Source organism: Sinohyriopsis cumingii, chromosome 4, assembly GCF_028554795.1.
Source record: "Sinohyriopsis cumingii isolate HCF-2022 chromosome 4, ASM2855479v2, whole genome shotgun sequence".
Classification (NCBI taxonomy): domain Eukaryota; kingdom Metazoa; phylum Mollusca; class Bivalvia; order Unionida; family Unionidae; genus Sinohyriopsis; species Sinohyriopsis cumingii.
The window spans coordinates 4,520,291-4,536,655 of NC_142964.1; the positions used below are offsets into that span (position 1 = coordinate 4,520,291).

At 36.0% G+C, this 16,365-nt stretch overlaps 1 protein-coding gene across 2 annotated transcripts in view; it reads left to right on the forward strand.

Moving 5' to 3' along the window:
- LOC149800558 (uncharacterized) overlaps positions 1-16,365 on the forward strand; it is a 42,811-nt gene extending 26,446 nt beyond the window's left edge. The window contains exons 11-18 of one of the 2 annotated variants that reach the window (XM_089954501.1): positions 1,558-1,767; positions 2,073-2,108; positions 7,236-7,445; positions 7,776-7,811; positions 9,513-9,722; positions 10,068-10,100; positions 13,187-13,410; positions 16,244-16,365. In XM_089954501.1, the coding sequence (XP_089810627.1) occupies positions 1,558-1,767; positions 2,073-2,108; positions 7,236-7,445; positions 7,776-7,811; positions 9,513-9,722; positions 10,068-10,100; positions 13,187-13,392 (941 nt within the window). In that variant the 3' untranslated portion in view covers positions 13,393-13,410; positions 16,244-16,365. The remainder of the gene's footprint in view (positions 1-1,557; positions 1,768-2,072; positions 2,109-7,235; positions 7,446-7,775; positions 7,812-9,512; positions 9,723-10,067; positions 10,101-13,186; positions 13,411-16,243) is intronic. The other variant, XM_089954502.1, reaches the window with a different exon arrangement.

A 16,365-nucleotide genomic window follows, 5' to 3' on the forward strand; every position in this document is an offset into this window, starting at 1 on the left:
TGGATAAACTAAACGATTTATCTGGGAGCCAATATTGATCCCTGTCTAAAGGTGTATCTTTTATTGAATTTGGCTAATAAACTGTGCCTTATTTCCTTAAATCTCCTAAATATGATACAATCCATTAAATTGCAAGTTCACAAGTATCTATGCTTGTTACGTACGTACCTGGAAACAGCAGATATAATACCGTAGGAGTCATTCTTGTAAAATGTTTGCATTTGAATGATGGAACGTAATCTGTGGGAGATGTGCTCATTTGATGAGTCATAACAAAAGTTTCGTTTGTAATCGTACGCAAACGTATAGAGGCTGAACAAGTAAACATTTTATTGCCTGGACTATATTAATTTTGTCATGCAGATACCATTTTTTTCAGTTTGCCAGATTTCCGAGAAAATCAGTATAAAATATGTACTGTCTTAAAGACTATAAGAGTTAAAACGTAATAACTAATGTACATATTTTATATAGTGACACCATTATTTTCCATCGGCATTTTATAGTCTTGCACAAACGAGAAGACATATTTTTTAATAACAAGCCCACGGACACTACGGCTAGATATTATGAACGTCACGCCGTAATGAACGATTTTTATTTACCTGAAACGAGGCAATCGGATGAAAATGTAGAAGATATTCTCTTTAAATGAAAGTGAACGCACTTGGCCAGCATGATGCAATAGTTTTGTATCCTTAATGAATGGTCTAAAAAGAACGCCAAGACTTGTGCAAGATAAAAATGTTCTATCCACACCATTCGCTTGCACGAGAGGGATGTTTCTTTTGAAATTGCAATTCGATACAAGTATTAACTCGAGTGTTTTCACAAGTTGTAATCTAATGTTATTGATCATTTTTCTACAAGGAACTCTGGTTGCAAACAATCTTGCAACAATGTCCTATTGATTTGTGAACAGTTACAAGTTTTACTGGTTCTTGCACTCGGTATATGTATAACCTGGATTTCGGGTGAAGTGCCATTTTAGGCAACTTGCATATATTAAGCAGACTATCTCGTTTTAATGTCAGTCCAAGTTTCAATACAGTTTAATGTGTAGAACACTTTCATTAAAACGGGCCGATATAATAGAATCTTTAATATCCAAAGATCAGCGATCCATTGCATTCCAGGTTATTGGCATATGAACATGAATCTAGTCGAGACGGTGTTTAGACAGTGTTCCACTTTCGTGATGAAATTAACAATTACATGTAACACCCTAACTCGATTGCCTAATAGCAAAACTTGGTCGAAGCAATGGCAGATTCAGATTTGTAAAACGGGTAAAGACAAATCAAGTACATGGGCAGCTTAGAGACCTATATAGACAAAGAGAGGTTGTCGTTCTCTCCATTTAGAGCAACTAGTTTCATTATTTCTTTCTTTCCTTCCGTATCTCATCGCCGCTATTGAATACAATGCCGAGAAAGTTCTGCAAAGCTCTTCAGCTTTGGAATTGATAAATTAGAGCGTAAAATCAGTTTCCTTGCCGTTGTAGCATCGCACCGACATGGCAAGAAAGAATATTTCAGCTTCAGATTTATTTTTCAGAGTATACAACCTATAAACATAGGACTACAACACGCAAATATTATCAGAGATGCAAGGAGGGAGAAACTCGTCCACACCCCCAAGACTGCAAATCGTACTATGTCTGTTCCTACAACGTGTGGAGTCCCAAAATATGTCCTAAAAATAATGTGTACAGCAAGACTGTTGGAAAATGCGTAGTGTCGTACTCGCCATATGACTACTGTTCGAGTAAGTTCCAGAATATGGTCACTAAGACTTCTTTCGCAAGGTAAATACGTCTGGTTGATTAGGATTAGTTATCTGTTGGCGTAGAGATTTTTCAAATGCTTCCATAATGTTGTAAGAAGACTGATGCACCTAAAGTTCGAATATCCGTCCGCTTGTACACGATTAACGCACCGAAAATCCACGTTCTGCCATTGTACTGAGCACAAATTTAATGTTGGGTATATTTAATATACGCTTCCCTTGTATGTAAACACCCGTGTACTCGCTGCTTGGGAGGAAAATTAATTATACTATTTATTTTACAGAAACGACATACAAGAGGATAACCACAACAACACCAGGTAAGTCTGTTATGTATTTCAGTAAGAAAATAGGCGATTATTAAGAAAAAAGGTGATTGTTCTGTCATTTCGAGAAGAACAGTCAAGACTTTAGGTTTCATTTGAGAACGCTATATTTTATGTTCTGTTTTGGTACCTGTGGAAGTCGATGATAATTACGAACAAGCTCAAGCGACTCCAGTGCATGTTCAATAATTACTCAAGTGCACGAAGAGATCGGGAAAGAGGCAGAAAACAGACGTACATACATGCACGCGAGTGTGAGATTTGGAATAATGTAGCTTTAACAATTTTTCAATCTTGTCGCAACGACGTCTACTGTGTGGCAGTTTATAGTGATGTCTAACATTTGGGCATCATGCCGCAGACATGTAGCATGATGTCCTACCCAGTCACTGTCGTGACATTAGGCCGATCAGTCCTAATACTAACCTCTTAATTCTGAGCGCTAAACTGAGGTAGCTGTTGGTACCATTTGTGTAAGTGTTTGGTATGACTCGGCCTATGATGAAACCGACGACCTCCCGCATCAGAGGCGGACGCTCTAACCACTAAGCCACCTGAGCGTGCAAGCACACGTAGCGAGGTAGTTAGAAACAAAATAGAGTACAATATAGACTTAGCTAATAGAAGAACCGGTAGACGATCTGTACGAATTTTTCTGAATATCGTTGCATCATATAGGAACATGAAAATTCATCTTCATTTGCTGAAGCTTCTACAAATAGGTTATGTGCAAAGAATGCACAAATTCGTCAGTAATGTTGCTGGTTTGTGTCCCTAAAATCCACCGTAGTGGTGTCCGTCGTTCACATTTTCACGTGAAAGCATTGTACGAGAAATTGGTGTGATAAAACGTTCACAAAAAGGACCGACAATGTACTGTGAATTTAGATACTAATTTTAAATGACCCGAAAAGTGCTTGAAATGGTACGCTATGCTGATTTTGTGCCATGGACTCGGCAATATTTTATCAAGCATTTGCTTGGAGTTAAAACGTCAGCCTATTAGCTTTAAGGACAAAGAGATGGTAATTATTGAGCCAGTAATTAGCGATGATACCATGGCAATATTTTATCGTCACAAATGAATTGATAGCTAAGTTTCTTCACGTCTCTTTGTCTTAACCTTACATAAAGAATAGTATTGGAACATTAGAAAAGACTTGGGTACCAGTTGGGGGTGAAATTGCTGCATGGTTTATCAGGGACACTATATTAAATGATCGATTAAAACTTGTTCCGATGCGGAACATTTATTCTTGACATTACTACACTTAAGTGCCCGGTATATTTCCTTCATTTTTAGTATATGGCGTAATCCATTATATCAGTTAAAAGTTCATAAGTATCTAGAATTTTAGGTACTTTGCTGGACACGGGAAGTGCCATACCATAGGAGATTGATGGCCATACCATAAGAGATTGCTGGACACAGGAAGTGCCATACCATAGGAGATATTGTATTGTAAAATGTTTGCATTGAAATAGGACTGGAAATCTGAGAATGTACTAGTTCGGAAACTTGGTTGGTTCATAATCGTATGCGCGTGTAAAGATCGGTTACTTTTACGTTTCGACTTTACTGCTTGTTATGCAGTGCAAAGATCACTCTTATGTTTAAAAAATTTCCTATAATATCAATATAAAATGTGAATTTGTTTTCCCAGAAACCACCAGAGTATGATGTAAAATAATTGATAGACTGGTGTTGTACAGCGATACTCTCTACTGATTAAGCATTACTCTCCAATCGCATTTTATAGTTTGAAGAAACAGGGTGCCATATTTTAAAAATAACATGGAGTCCAATCACACGACAGCCCATGAGCCGTGAGTTGCCTTTGTCTTTACTGCGACATGTTAATTGTACACGTTCGTCGGTTTTCTAACTATTCTAATCATTTTAAGTGTATTAGCTATAGATTAAAATGCACCATGACTGTTCCAGTGTTATGCACTGATCTGGAGTACCATGACTGTTCCAGTGTTATGCACTGATCTGGAGTAAACCTGTGCAAAAAGGCAAAGTTGGTCTAAAACTGTCTTAGCATCTACAAATTCGTTTCCCTTTAAACTCTGGTATTTATGATAACCGGATCCTCCATTTTCTCACGTATTGTAACTTGAAAATTGCTGATAAGCCAAATAATTGTTGTAAATTTGATCAGATTACAAGGGATTATGTATATAATGAACTTGTTAATTAAGGTGGAGTTAACAAGGACTCTGAAGACGTTGACGACCATACTGATGGGCAGTTGTTTCAAATGATTCAAATGGGGAACCTTTCTCCCACCGTTTGAACAGAAATTTATTGAACGTGTCCAAGATCTGACAGATTACATTTCAATACTAAATACTGAGAAAAACTGTTTGACTTTATATAAGGAAATTTGTGTTGTAAAATAACCACCAAGGTTTCCGTTTTACCGAAGAGGATTACAACCCCCTATGGTGGGATAAAGATTGGGATAATACCAAACTGAAGAATTTTCGACGGTTAACTATAGCGTACAAACATTCATATACACGCATAAGTTCAGTAAAAACTCGTTTCAAAGATTATCAATTGAACAAGTCGTATGAAATGTCCATGAGAGAAACTTGTACAATCAATCTTTTAATCATTTATTACATGTTACCTCTAGGGGACCTCTCAAACGCGAAAATTTACAATTAAGAAATCGAAACGTGCATGTTTATATTAAAGAATGGGATTACGAACGATCCGAACAATTACGGACGAATTTCGTTAATAAATGCACTCTACCAAATATTCACATCTTGAAAACACGGTTGAATAGATGGAAAAACAATTTAATCGACGTCTCCAGTTCAATTCACACTACAATACTTGTGATTTCAGTACTTTTAATCATATACATATGTGTGTGTGTGTGTTGGCATGCCATGCAATTTAGATGTATATGTAGCTCTGATAGGTTTTAATGTTTATTAACTTTGAAAAACTTGTGTGCAACGTATCTAAATGGGATTTTTTTCTTATACAGAAGGGTATTGATAGAAATATTGTACAAAGTTAAAACAAATGTGTATTCTGGTCTGAAAATCCGTGAACGAACTTCATATGGACTAGCTAGATCGTTTAATTGCAATATGGGAACAAGACAAGGATGTGTTCAAAGCCCAAGTCGTTTAACTGATTTAGTTAAAAAGGTACGAACTAAATTTGATTGGTATTTTCGTCAGAGGATGCGCCAGTTTTGCTTTTTTATATGCAGATGTACCTAATTGTCCTGAAAGTGTACGGCTATTGCTACGAAAAGTTAACGCTACTGAAGTTTGCATTGTATTGCTTTGTGGGGAAATTGTGAGCGTTGGTATTGTAGGGTCATTGAAGTGTCGTATTATAAATATATGGGGCTGTTTATATCGAGGACTGAGCTAGACTAATACTAAAATATCTTGGCATCTGGAACGTTAAAAGCAATATCTAGAATGAGGTGTCGAGACATGTTTGGAAGATTACATCTATTGGATATATTCAACATATATGATGCTTTGAAACCAAATCTTGTTACGTTGCTGAAATGTGGGGAGGGGATGAATATTTGTCAGAAACATAAGTCAGTAAAGATTTTGTGAAACATCTTAACGTACCAAATCTTGTTAATAATTGCCAGTCTCAATGAATGCAAACGATACTCCGAGAAAAACTTGTATGTTCAGATGTGCAAAGTACAGGACAAAATTATTCATATGACTATTAAAGCAGATATCATTTCCAGCATTGTATTGTACTATACCTAATAATGCCGGCAAAAGCATGGTAGGGATGAAAATGCTTAATTTTCTCGTTTTGCGCTGTGCATGACTAGCTCAAGAAAAAGGTGACGGACACTTCTGTAGATATATTCAGACAACGTCTTTTTGATTTCCTCGTTACAGATCTGATCAATTAAAATGGATGATTCTTCAAAATATCAATTATAGTCGGTGCAGGTCTTTATTGGAAATTGTGAACTATTTAATTGAGACCTACCTTCCATTTGCAGCAAAACACTGTGATAATTTCTGGTGTTCTACACACGATTGAATGATTGAACGTGGAAGACGAACTAAAATTAAAAGAAATCAAAGAACTGTCCTATATTGAAGTGTGTAAATGGGCACCAATTTGCATTTTTATGCAATTAGGACGGAAGCTTCCCGATGAGATGTTTTTTATCAAACGTTCAGTGGATATATTTTAAAATGTTCACCAAGAAAATAAAAGCTAATATTGTTTCTAAGCTTTTGCATTTAAACTAAGGTATTGAGAAGTATCAGTAGCAAGAGCGAAGCAAGATTATTCTACAACACTGTTTATGAAGCACTGTATTAAACTTAAATGTTATGTAGTTCGGTCCTGAGGTCTATCTGTTCTGGTATACAAAGATTTGCTTGTCAATGAAATTACTAACATGTTTAGTGCCATTGACCTCTAGGGACCAATCCAATAGCAAGGTTCCAGTATGTCATACGCATATTCGAGGAGGTTGAAATATTGTAACAGGAGATACAACTGCTGCTGTCTAGTAAAGTGGCCTTTTTTCACTGGGTAGCAAATCTACAGGAATGTTCTTTTACTGTTAAAATAAGCTGATATAATAGTATATTTGTTATCCAAAGATCAGCGACTCGATTTATTCCATAGGTTATTGGCGCATGAGGCATGGTCGAGACGATTTTCTGAAGTCACATTCGGAATAAAATTGACAATTACCCGTAACACCCTTACTCGATTGACCAGTGGCATAATATGGTTGAAACAATGGAAAATTTAAATTTGTAAAACAAGTAAAAAGCAAATAAAATACTACATTGGACAGGTTAGAGAACTATATAGACGAGGGGACGTTGTTTTGCGTCAGTTGTCGAGAGCACGTTTAGTTGACTGCGTTTGCATTTTTCTCCGTAGCGCATCAGCGCTACTGAATGTATGGGGGACAAATCTCGGCAAAGTTCGCTGTTGGCACTAGACAGTGTAAAATCTGTTTCATCGCCTTCGTATAATCACAATGAAAGTACTCATACGCGTCTCCTTTGATAATGCAATCATTGAAACTATAAATAAGTTATCGAACATAGTGTGCAACTTAGGATACTTTTCTTATTTTTCAGTATATACGACAACCAGACATAGGACTACGACACGAAAATATTATCCGAAATGCAAGGAGGGAGAAACTCGTCCGCACCCACAAGACTGCAAATCGTACTATGTTTGTTCCTACAACGTATGGATTCCCAAAGTATGCCCCAAAAATAATGTATACAGCAAGACTGTTGGAAAATGCGTGATGTCGTACTCGCCATACGACTACTGTTCAAGTAAGTACAGAAATGTTCAGATAATGGTCACTCGTATTTCTTGCGCATTGTAAATGTGCTTGTTGGATTTTATTAGAATTCACCTTGATTGTTTTGTTTGCAGAGTTTTCAAATGCCTCTGTAATGTTGCTAGAAAATTGAAGCTGCACGTAGAATTCAATTGTCAATCCCGCCGATACACCATTAACAAATCCATGTTCCACAGTAGTACTGTGAAAACTTTATGCTGGGTACATTTAATATTCTATAAACTAGCAATATATGCCTCTCTTGTAAACTCGTAATATCGCCTCTCTGAAGAAACCTAATTAAGCAATATTTTTTTTACAGAAACAACGTACAAGAGAATGACTACAACAACGCCAGGTAAGTCTTCGGACGGTATTTGTTATTCAGAAAATACCGTGACCGTTTCCTTTTCGGAAAGAACCATCAGAGACAAAGTTACATTAGAAAACACATTAATGTTCATTTCTTGATTCTCACAAAATATTGTGTATAGCCCTTTGATTGGAAGGAACTTCATAGTTCTGCATTGCATGTCAATTAACTACTCTCCACCTCAAGTGCAGTGAGAGCGGGAAAGAGGCAGAATGACAACTGCATGCATACTGATTATGAGATGCAATATAAACAAATTCCAGTACAATAAATACTTGAATAATAGAAGTAACATTAGACAACGATCTGAAGGATGTTCCTGATTACAATTGGATAATATATGAAAACAAACTTCCATCACATTTTCATTACTTCCCAAATTTCCAAAAATGGGTCAGTGATGTGCAAAGAATGGAAAACTGTTTGGAATTTTTGGCGTACCTCCAATTAGAGGAAGCATGCGTCCTTGCCTTCGACCGTTGAAGTTGCCGTCGTTCTTGACAGTGTCGCGTTGGCAACGTTGTACAAGCTGGTTTAACATTCATAGAACCTTCACAAAGAGGACTGACAAAGTAGATGCAAATCTTAAATGACGTGCAAAGTACATGAAATATTCTGCCATACTACCATGTCCTATGACGCACCATTTATTTATCCTAAGGAAATGGTCTGAAAAGAAGATACGAATTAAAATAAATGTACCATGTTCATTTGGTACAAAGGAGATGCGTGTTGTTGAAAACTGCTGTCCAATATTTATTCTTGACGAAAGTGTCGTCCCTTGACAAATGGTAATCTCGATCTTAGTGTGGCTTTTCTAAAGGAGAACTAATAAAAACAAATTGAAGAATTTGTCTAGTTTCATGTAAGTTCTGTTTAACCGTGCACTCCGTACACGAGCAAGGTGGATTTGTGGCATAGTGCAGGTTTATTAGACTGCTTATATCCTGCCGACCATCCGGTTTCTTTCTCCATGTTTTCAATACATTTTAATCTATGCAGACATGCAACAAATGATATAACCTGTACCATCCCATACCTAAAAGGACAAAATAGTTGCCTCATTGAATTCAATAAAATGTTTAGCGTAAATGACATCTAGGGGACAAGTCGAATAGGAAGTTTACTGGATGTAGACATAGGCATATTCCCGGAAACTGAATTACAGAAATATTGTATTTTGTGGAGACACGAATGCCGCTTTCTGTCGAAGATAGTAGTCCTTTCACCGAGTAGCATATTGATGGAAATTGTTTTTTTCTATAACGGACTGACATTACAGCATCCTTGCTTTTCAGTTTCATTTCAGATTAGACACATGTTCTGAACAAGCACTATATTGGTGATGAAATTTTAAATCGCCATTAACACCCTACTTGACTGGCCAATGACATAACGGTCCAAAGAATTGAATGGTATAGAATTAAAAAAACTTTGAAGCAATTCAGGTATGTTAATGGGCAGGTTAGAAACCAATATGTACAAAGGGGATTATTTTGGCGTCAGATGTCGAATGCAGCAAAACTCGTAAGAACTAGATTAAATACTTGGTTCCTCTCCTTAGTATCATAACAACGAAATGACCCCAAATAGTTTCGTAGCAAACGTTGTCATTGAAAACATAACAAAATATCAGACAGTTTACAACTTAGAAGCAACAAAACTGATTTTTATTTTAATTTCCAGTATATACGACAACCAGGTATAGGACTACTACACACAAATATTATCCAAAATGCAAGGAGGGAGAAACTCGTCCGCACCCCCAAGACTGCAAATCGTACTATGTTTGTTCCTACAACGTGTGGATTCCCAAAGTATGCCCCAAAAATAATGTATACAGCAAGACTGTTGGAAAATGCGTGCTGTCCTATTCGCCATACGACTACTGTTCGAGTAAGTAAAGTTCCAGACATTGGTCACTGATATTTCTTGCACATATTAAATACTTTAGCTGGATTATATTAAGATTCACTGATTCTTTTGTTGCTGTTGCAGAGAATTTTCAAATGTCTGTGTTGTAAGACAAGCGAATCTGCACGTACAATTATATTATCGGTTACAGTAAGACACATTAACGCACCGAATCAGTGTTCAGCGATAGTACTCTGCACATATTTTATGCTGTGTACATTTAATATTTTATAAGCCAGCAACATGCCTGTCCTTGTATCTAAGCAAGCACATCCAAAATCCAAATCGAAAACCTGAAGGAAAATTAGTTGTACATTATTTTTTCAGAAACAACATACAAGAGGATGACCACAACGACAGGTAAGTCTTTGTAATGTACTTTTTATTCAGACAACCTTCAGAAAGACAGGTTTAATTTAAGGTCCTGAATATAAGCACATAATGTAAAAGACAAGTTTTTCCGTTTTATTTTCATTCGTTGAAATTTCCAAACTTGAACGTTATGTGCAATAAATGCTTTCTTGGTCACATTGTGTCAGGTGCATACATTGTACAAGAAGCACGACAGTCGTACAACTTTCACAAAGAGGACCGACAACGTAATGTAAATTGAGATGTAAATCTTACGACACGAAATGTACTTAAAATATACCGCTATGCTAACTTTGTCGTATGACATCCTGTAATATTTGCAGCCTATTGCTTGCATGGTGATCAAATGTAAAGCTATTGGTTTTCAAGTGTTTAATCTTTATACGACGTTATTGTGCTAATTAGCGATACTATAATGGCAGTGTTTCAACTTCACGAATGATTTCAGAGAAGCTTTTGCGTCTGTCTTCACGTAAATACTTGTTGAAACATAAAACAGTTGAAGCAATATTTCTGTATCCTTTGGTATCTAAACTTTGTACAAAGAACATGCAAATCGTATATGATAATAAGTTAACTAGCAACATTCACTTGCACGAAAGGGAGACGGTTTCTTCGAAATTACAATTTGATTTTATTATTTCTCTACAAAAGGACTCGTCCCTTGCTATTTCGTACTGTAGACGTTACTTTTTCAATTATCAGAACTGATTGTGAAGGACTTTGGTTGCAAAGGAAGTTGCGATATTAAGACACTAATTAAGAAAAATGTCGGTTTGATGACGATTTGTTTGAGCATTCTTCACTCGGTGCAACCTTAAATTGCGCAAGTTTAGCATACTGTTTAGGACTACAATGTTTCCGAGTTCAAAAATATTTTCACTTGTGCAGAACATTTGTTGCATCTCAGCCAAATGTCACATGAAACAGGCAATTATCCGTAGAACGCTAACTCAGTTGACTATCAAGATCGCATTACAATGGGTGTTAAATAGGCCGACTTCCTTAAATCCACGTGTCAGGAATCGGAAGAAATTATTGCTTGTAAACTAGTTGAATCAGACAACGAAGCGGTGTATAACGTTTTGGGTTGCTATACGTTTCAATATGTAGAACGAAGTGAATGGGCGACAATGTCAAAATCTCTGCATTATTCTACAGATGTTTAGTGTCCTACTCAGAATTGGTTCTACATGGTCTAATAACTTCGGTTTCAATGACCCATCATTTAACATGTTGGTAAATTGGCGCAGTAAAAGATTTGTTTGCTGTAGCCTCCACCCACATCCCATTAAGCAACTGCAACAATGGAATTCGAGAAATTCTGAATTTCTTCCATTCATGGAACGTGAAATTTGCACGTAGAATTTAATATTTAGAATCCATAAAAGTAAACAAAATATATAAGGTTCACAATATTTTGAATTAACTGTGTTAACGTACAGCTTATTAAATTGAATGCAAAAGCGTTCCGAATGTAGAAAATATGCCATTTCTATGTAATGTCGTCCAGAATGAATGTTCCTGTACATGCCGGTTAGATCTTGACGGTTAGATCACATACCTCCACTTAAAACGAAACGTCTCGATTTAAAATTTATTTTTCTTTAAAACATTCGAGTTTCATCCACTTTGCATAAACCTTCAAGCTTGAATATTAAGCCAGATTTAACACAAAAAAACATTTATTGGAAGGGGCATCGGGGTCATCAGGAGTTAAGTTTAAAATTAAAGTTTCACTTTATATTGGTCGCAAAAATGTTTTATCGGCTTATTCAATGAGCTTTATGTGCCTTAGAGATTGCTAAAGATTAACTTTTATAACAAATTTCTATCAAACCGTTGAAGAAAGCATATACTGCCTTAGCGAAGGTGATATCTGAATACATATATTCAAGCTCATACTACCCATTTTGCTCTGCATACAGTGGATCATTCAAGAAATACCACGAGGATGTGACTTTCAAAACTAGTTTCATTCGTGAGCCCATCTTTCAAGATGTACCGTTGTGCGTGTTTGTTAATGTCGTGCTAGTTTTCCAGAATTTATCAAGTCTACGGTGTTTATCATTGTATCTCCAACAAATCGTTATCCAAGTTATTGGTTCTGTCTGCAAAAGAATAAAAAAATGGGAAATTTGAGGATTCACACATGGTAATCCTGTGTGACTGGTCACCATGGTCACCAGATCAAGACATTGATAGCACGACCTATGAAATTGTTTCAGCGTTGATGCCTTTCGAGGGAAAAAATATTTCACTCCAGTCGATTATCCAAATTATTCCTAAAAAATTCAAGTGCTAACACAAAATTGATACAGTCTTACTTGAATCACGATGCTGTGACGGGATGCATATCGATAAGCATTCCATCCTTCTTACACAGCGATCTCTGCGACCTATATTGCATGGTTCCGTGCTTTTGTTGTACTTCTCTGCGTGAAGTTCATTTTCCGTGTTTTGCAATAGTGATTACTCAATGTACATGTTAGTATTACATGTTACAATGTCTGCTAGTATACATTGTATACTATACTATACTTATTCCGTATGTTGGATTTCAGAGGTTGCTAGAAGAATGTGACCTTACCCAGTAAACTCCGGCTTCTGTGATCGAATAATTGAATGTAAAACCCCCTCAAGAAGTACAAAACTTGCTGGTTTCCATCAATTTGTTTTTAATACGTTTAATTTATTGGAAAAACGTTTCTATTACTTTGCTTTGTATTTTGTGCAATGTCACCGTATGTGTAGATATGAATGTTGCTAATTACATCTGATTTGTAGCAACGTAAGGCTAGAAAGGTGAAAGACAACGCTAGTCACGTAAAGGTACAAGCGTTTCATTAACATCCATTTAGTCTGATTTTTTCTGCATAACAATTGTCTACAGCGGAAACTAGTAAAAGGCTAGAAGGTGCGAGCTATGAAATTGCTAACTGGTAAGTCTTGATGCAACTGAAGCAATTTTTTAAATTTTAATTACTTTTTATTTGCATGTGTTAGCAGCGAGGGTCTATAGATTTTAAATACGAGAATGAAGAAATTGTTATATATTTTTTGTTAAAATGCAGAATACCCTGAATACATTGAAAAAACAACTCCGACAGAAAGCTGTACGTCGGGAGAAACCTATCCTGTTCTGAACAACTGTTACAGATACTACTATTGTAGTAATGGGATACTGCAGCAGAGAACTTGTGTCTTCGATTTTGTATATAGCAGGAGTATAAAACGTTGTGTGCCGCAACATAGCAAATATGCCGATTGCAAAGCATAGTGGACCCACGGGATGAAGGTGTAGTATACTATGTCAAACTTAATACAAAAATTGACAGCGAAATATGCAAGAAAAATTTTACGGCCATGTAATTATCAAAGTCGGCTCTGGTCTTCAAAGATTAACATGGAATGTCTTACAAAGGTTTATAACCTGAAATGACATATTCCAGATTTTAATCGAAACCGCACTGTTTTTCACCTGTTCCATTTCTTTACAAGTTTTACTCGAGATTTTTAAAACTGTACAACTGTTGCAACATTTCACAGTATATTATGTACACGTTCTAGGTAGGAGTGTTTTGGTATGGTAATCTTGTTTCTATACGAGTCTAGATAATGTGCATTTACTTTAGTTGTAGAAATATAATGAATCGTTATAGCTGACTTCATTCGAAACTTTTTAACTCCTACTCGATTGAAGTTGTTGACGGTTGAAAAGAGTTTCGATCGAGGAACTTGATGTCCCAAACGAAAGTATATGATCAATAGCTGTCTGCAGTTTAATTTTGTAAGAGACGGGATAACATCATGGAACAGCTAGTTCTGTAGAATGGAGTTCCATGTAAATGTCCAAAGGGCTTGTACTAATTGTCATAAAAATTTAAATTAATACTTTGTCTTGAAAACTGTTAATATAATTTAACTTGTACCATTTAACACTGACCTTGTTGGTGTTGAATAAGCCATACGATGGCATGTTTCCAGAAGCACAAGGCGCACATTGCATCCAGTGTCGTGATGTCGCGCACCCGTCATTACATAACAAAACTGCTACATCACAGCAGGCAAAGTTGCCTAATGTTCTTGAATTTTCAAAACGGTTTTGAAAAGATCACTAGTCATTTAGTATTTATTTCGAATTTCAAGTATCGTATTAACATGACAAAGTTTCGATCACGCGAGGTAGTGGGTACAAAAGCATTCGAGGTAGTGGGGACAAAAGCATTCGAGGTAGTGGGTACAAAAGCATTCGAGGTAGTGGGGACAAAAGCATTCGAGGATCTTGTTTTCATCTTTTGAAATGAAACTTGCTAGGGCAATGCAATATTTGACGAGTTTCTTAAAAATTTTAGAATCGGCATCATTCAAGGTTTTCCTCGTCACCTAATCAAAGCTCTCGGGAAGGCAACCACTTTAAAAGAAATAAGAAAAACATTACAAATGATACCTTGGACGATATAAATGATATCGTGAAAAGTTGTACTTTTGTATAGAACATACCTCGTTTAATATAGAAAGTGGTCGTGAAGTTAGAATGAAACAAGTTTCGTATTAAACCAGACCAATATGGTGAACAAATACCGACTAGAACTGACAAAACTTAATTATAATTTCTAAGTTTCAAACTAGTTTAACTTTGCAACTAGTACATTGTATTTCTAATTTGTTTTAAGTAGTATACCTGCCACCTTGAGTGCCTACATCCTAGAGAATGTGAATCTGTTAGTGTGGTCTACTAGCTCAAGCGGAGATATGACCGACTATAAAGGCACATTTATGTCTGTGGACAGCCAGTGACTTGTGGATTAAATTCCACATCATATCGTAAAAAACGTTTCCGATGGTGAAGCAATTAATTAAAAATTACATATCAAATACGTTGCGCAAGATCGAGGTTACATGAAGTAAGTTTTAACTTTGTAGCTACAGATACTGCATTTGTATGGGGAAAATATGAACGAGTTTTGTCGCATGGATACTGCACGACATTGTGGAGTTCAGTATCCATTCGACAAAACGAGTTCTATTTCCCATACAAATGCAGCCACGTTTTTATTATATACTCATTTTCTTATTCTACCCAAGGCTTAATTATATGAATACACGAGGAACAAAGTAATTGAATTTATGCTGTATTCCAAAATGCACAGCCGCAAATTCATCGATACACAACAGTAGTAATGGACACAACTCCGCCCAGCAAAATGCTGCTCTTGACATCACTTTCAATAGGATTTATCGTTTTGGTCTACTTAAAATTGAAATTTAGTCATGTTGTGAATGAATGTGCATTGCAACAACTTTTCTGTTTGGTCTAAAATAAATTGGTTTTGGTATTGTCGATTCTACTAAACTGTGATTATATACTGGATTTATCAACTCCAAAAGGAATACATCTTATTTGAGCAGCGAGGAGGAGTCTTGACTAGTATGCATGTTTCCGTTCTGTCATTGAATGTTTGAAATCATAATGTTGGAAAAAGACGAATTCGTTCAAATTTAATTAACAAAAAGACGCTATGGAATATAATGTTCATTTTGAGTACAGTAAGGAGGATGTTATTGCACATGGAATGCAGTCGAAATTACAGTACAAGTCGAAAATATGTAATCAAGTTTAAGAACCCATGCCATAGCTCATGTAATTCTGGTTTACAAAACTAAGTTTATTTTGAGGAAATTCAAGATTCACAAATATAAGTATATTTTGTGCCATTCTTACTACCAGCTAAATACGTTAATTTCTTGTCACTTGCATGTTATTTGTATGGACCCCAGCTATGTTATGACCTGTATGGCCTCTATCGTTAGCCTAAATCTGAACAATTGGACCAGAAAAGTTAACTTGGAATATTCAAAGTAGATCCAGCCAAATTGGAGATTGTGATAAAACGGAATCGGAAAAGTTGGTATTGTTTCCAACATTTATGAAATGACGGTAAAATTCTGGCTCATGCTGTTGTACAAGATTGACATGTATACAAGAAAAGGTAATATTTTTGTATAATTTCGTCCCCTGAAGCTGGCAATGCAGGATGCAAAATAAAATTTATTAATGTTCAGTTTAGTAAGTACTTTTGTCTTTTGCAAGATGTATCTATTTTGTTACTCTAAATTTATTTTTACAGGACGGTATACTGGGAAACATGGATTGTGGAAATCTTGAAGAATTCTCGATAAAACGGTTAAAACTTGCTATTCATTTTCCGTGCTGTTTATACTGCTGTTATTAAAAACTGGCTCTTGAATA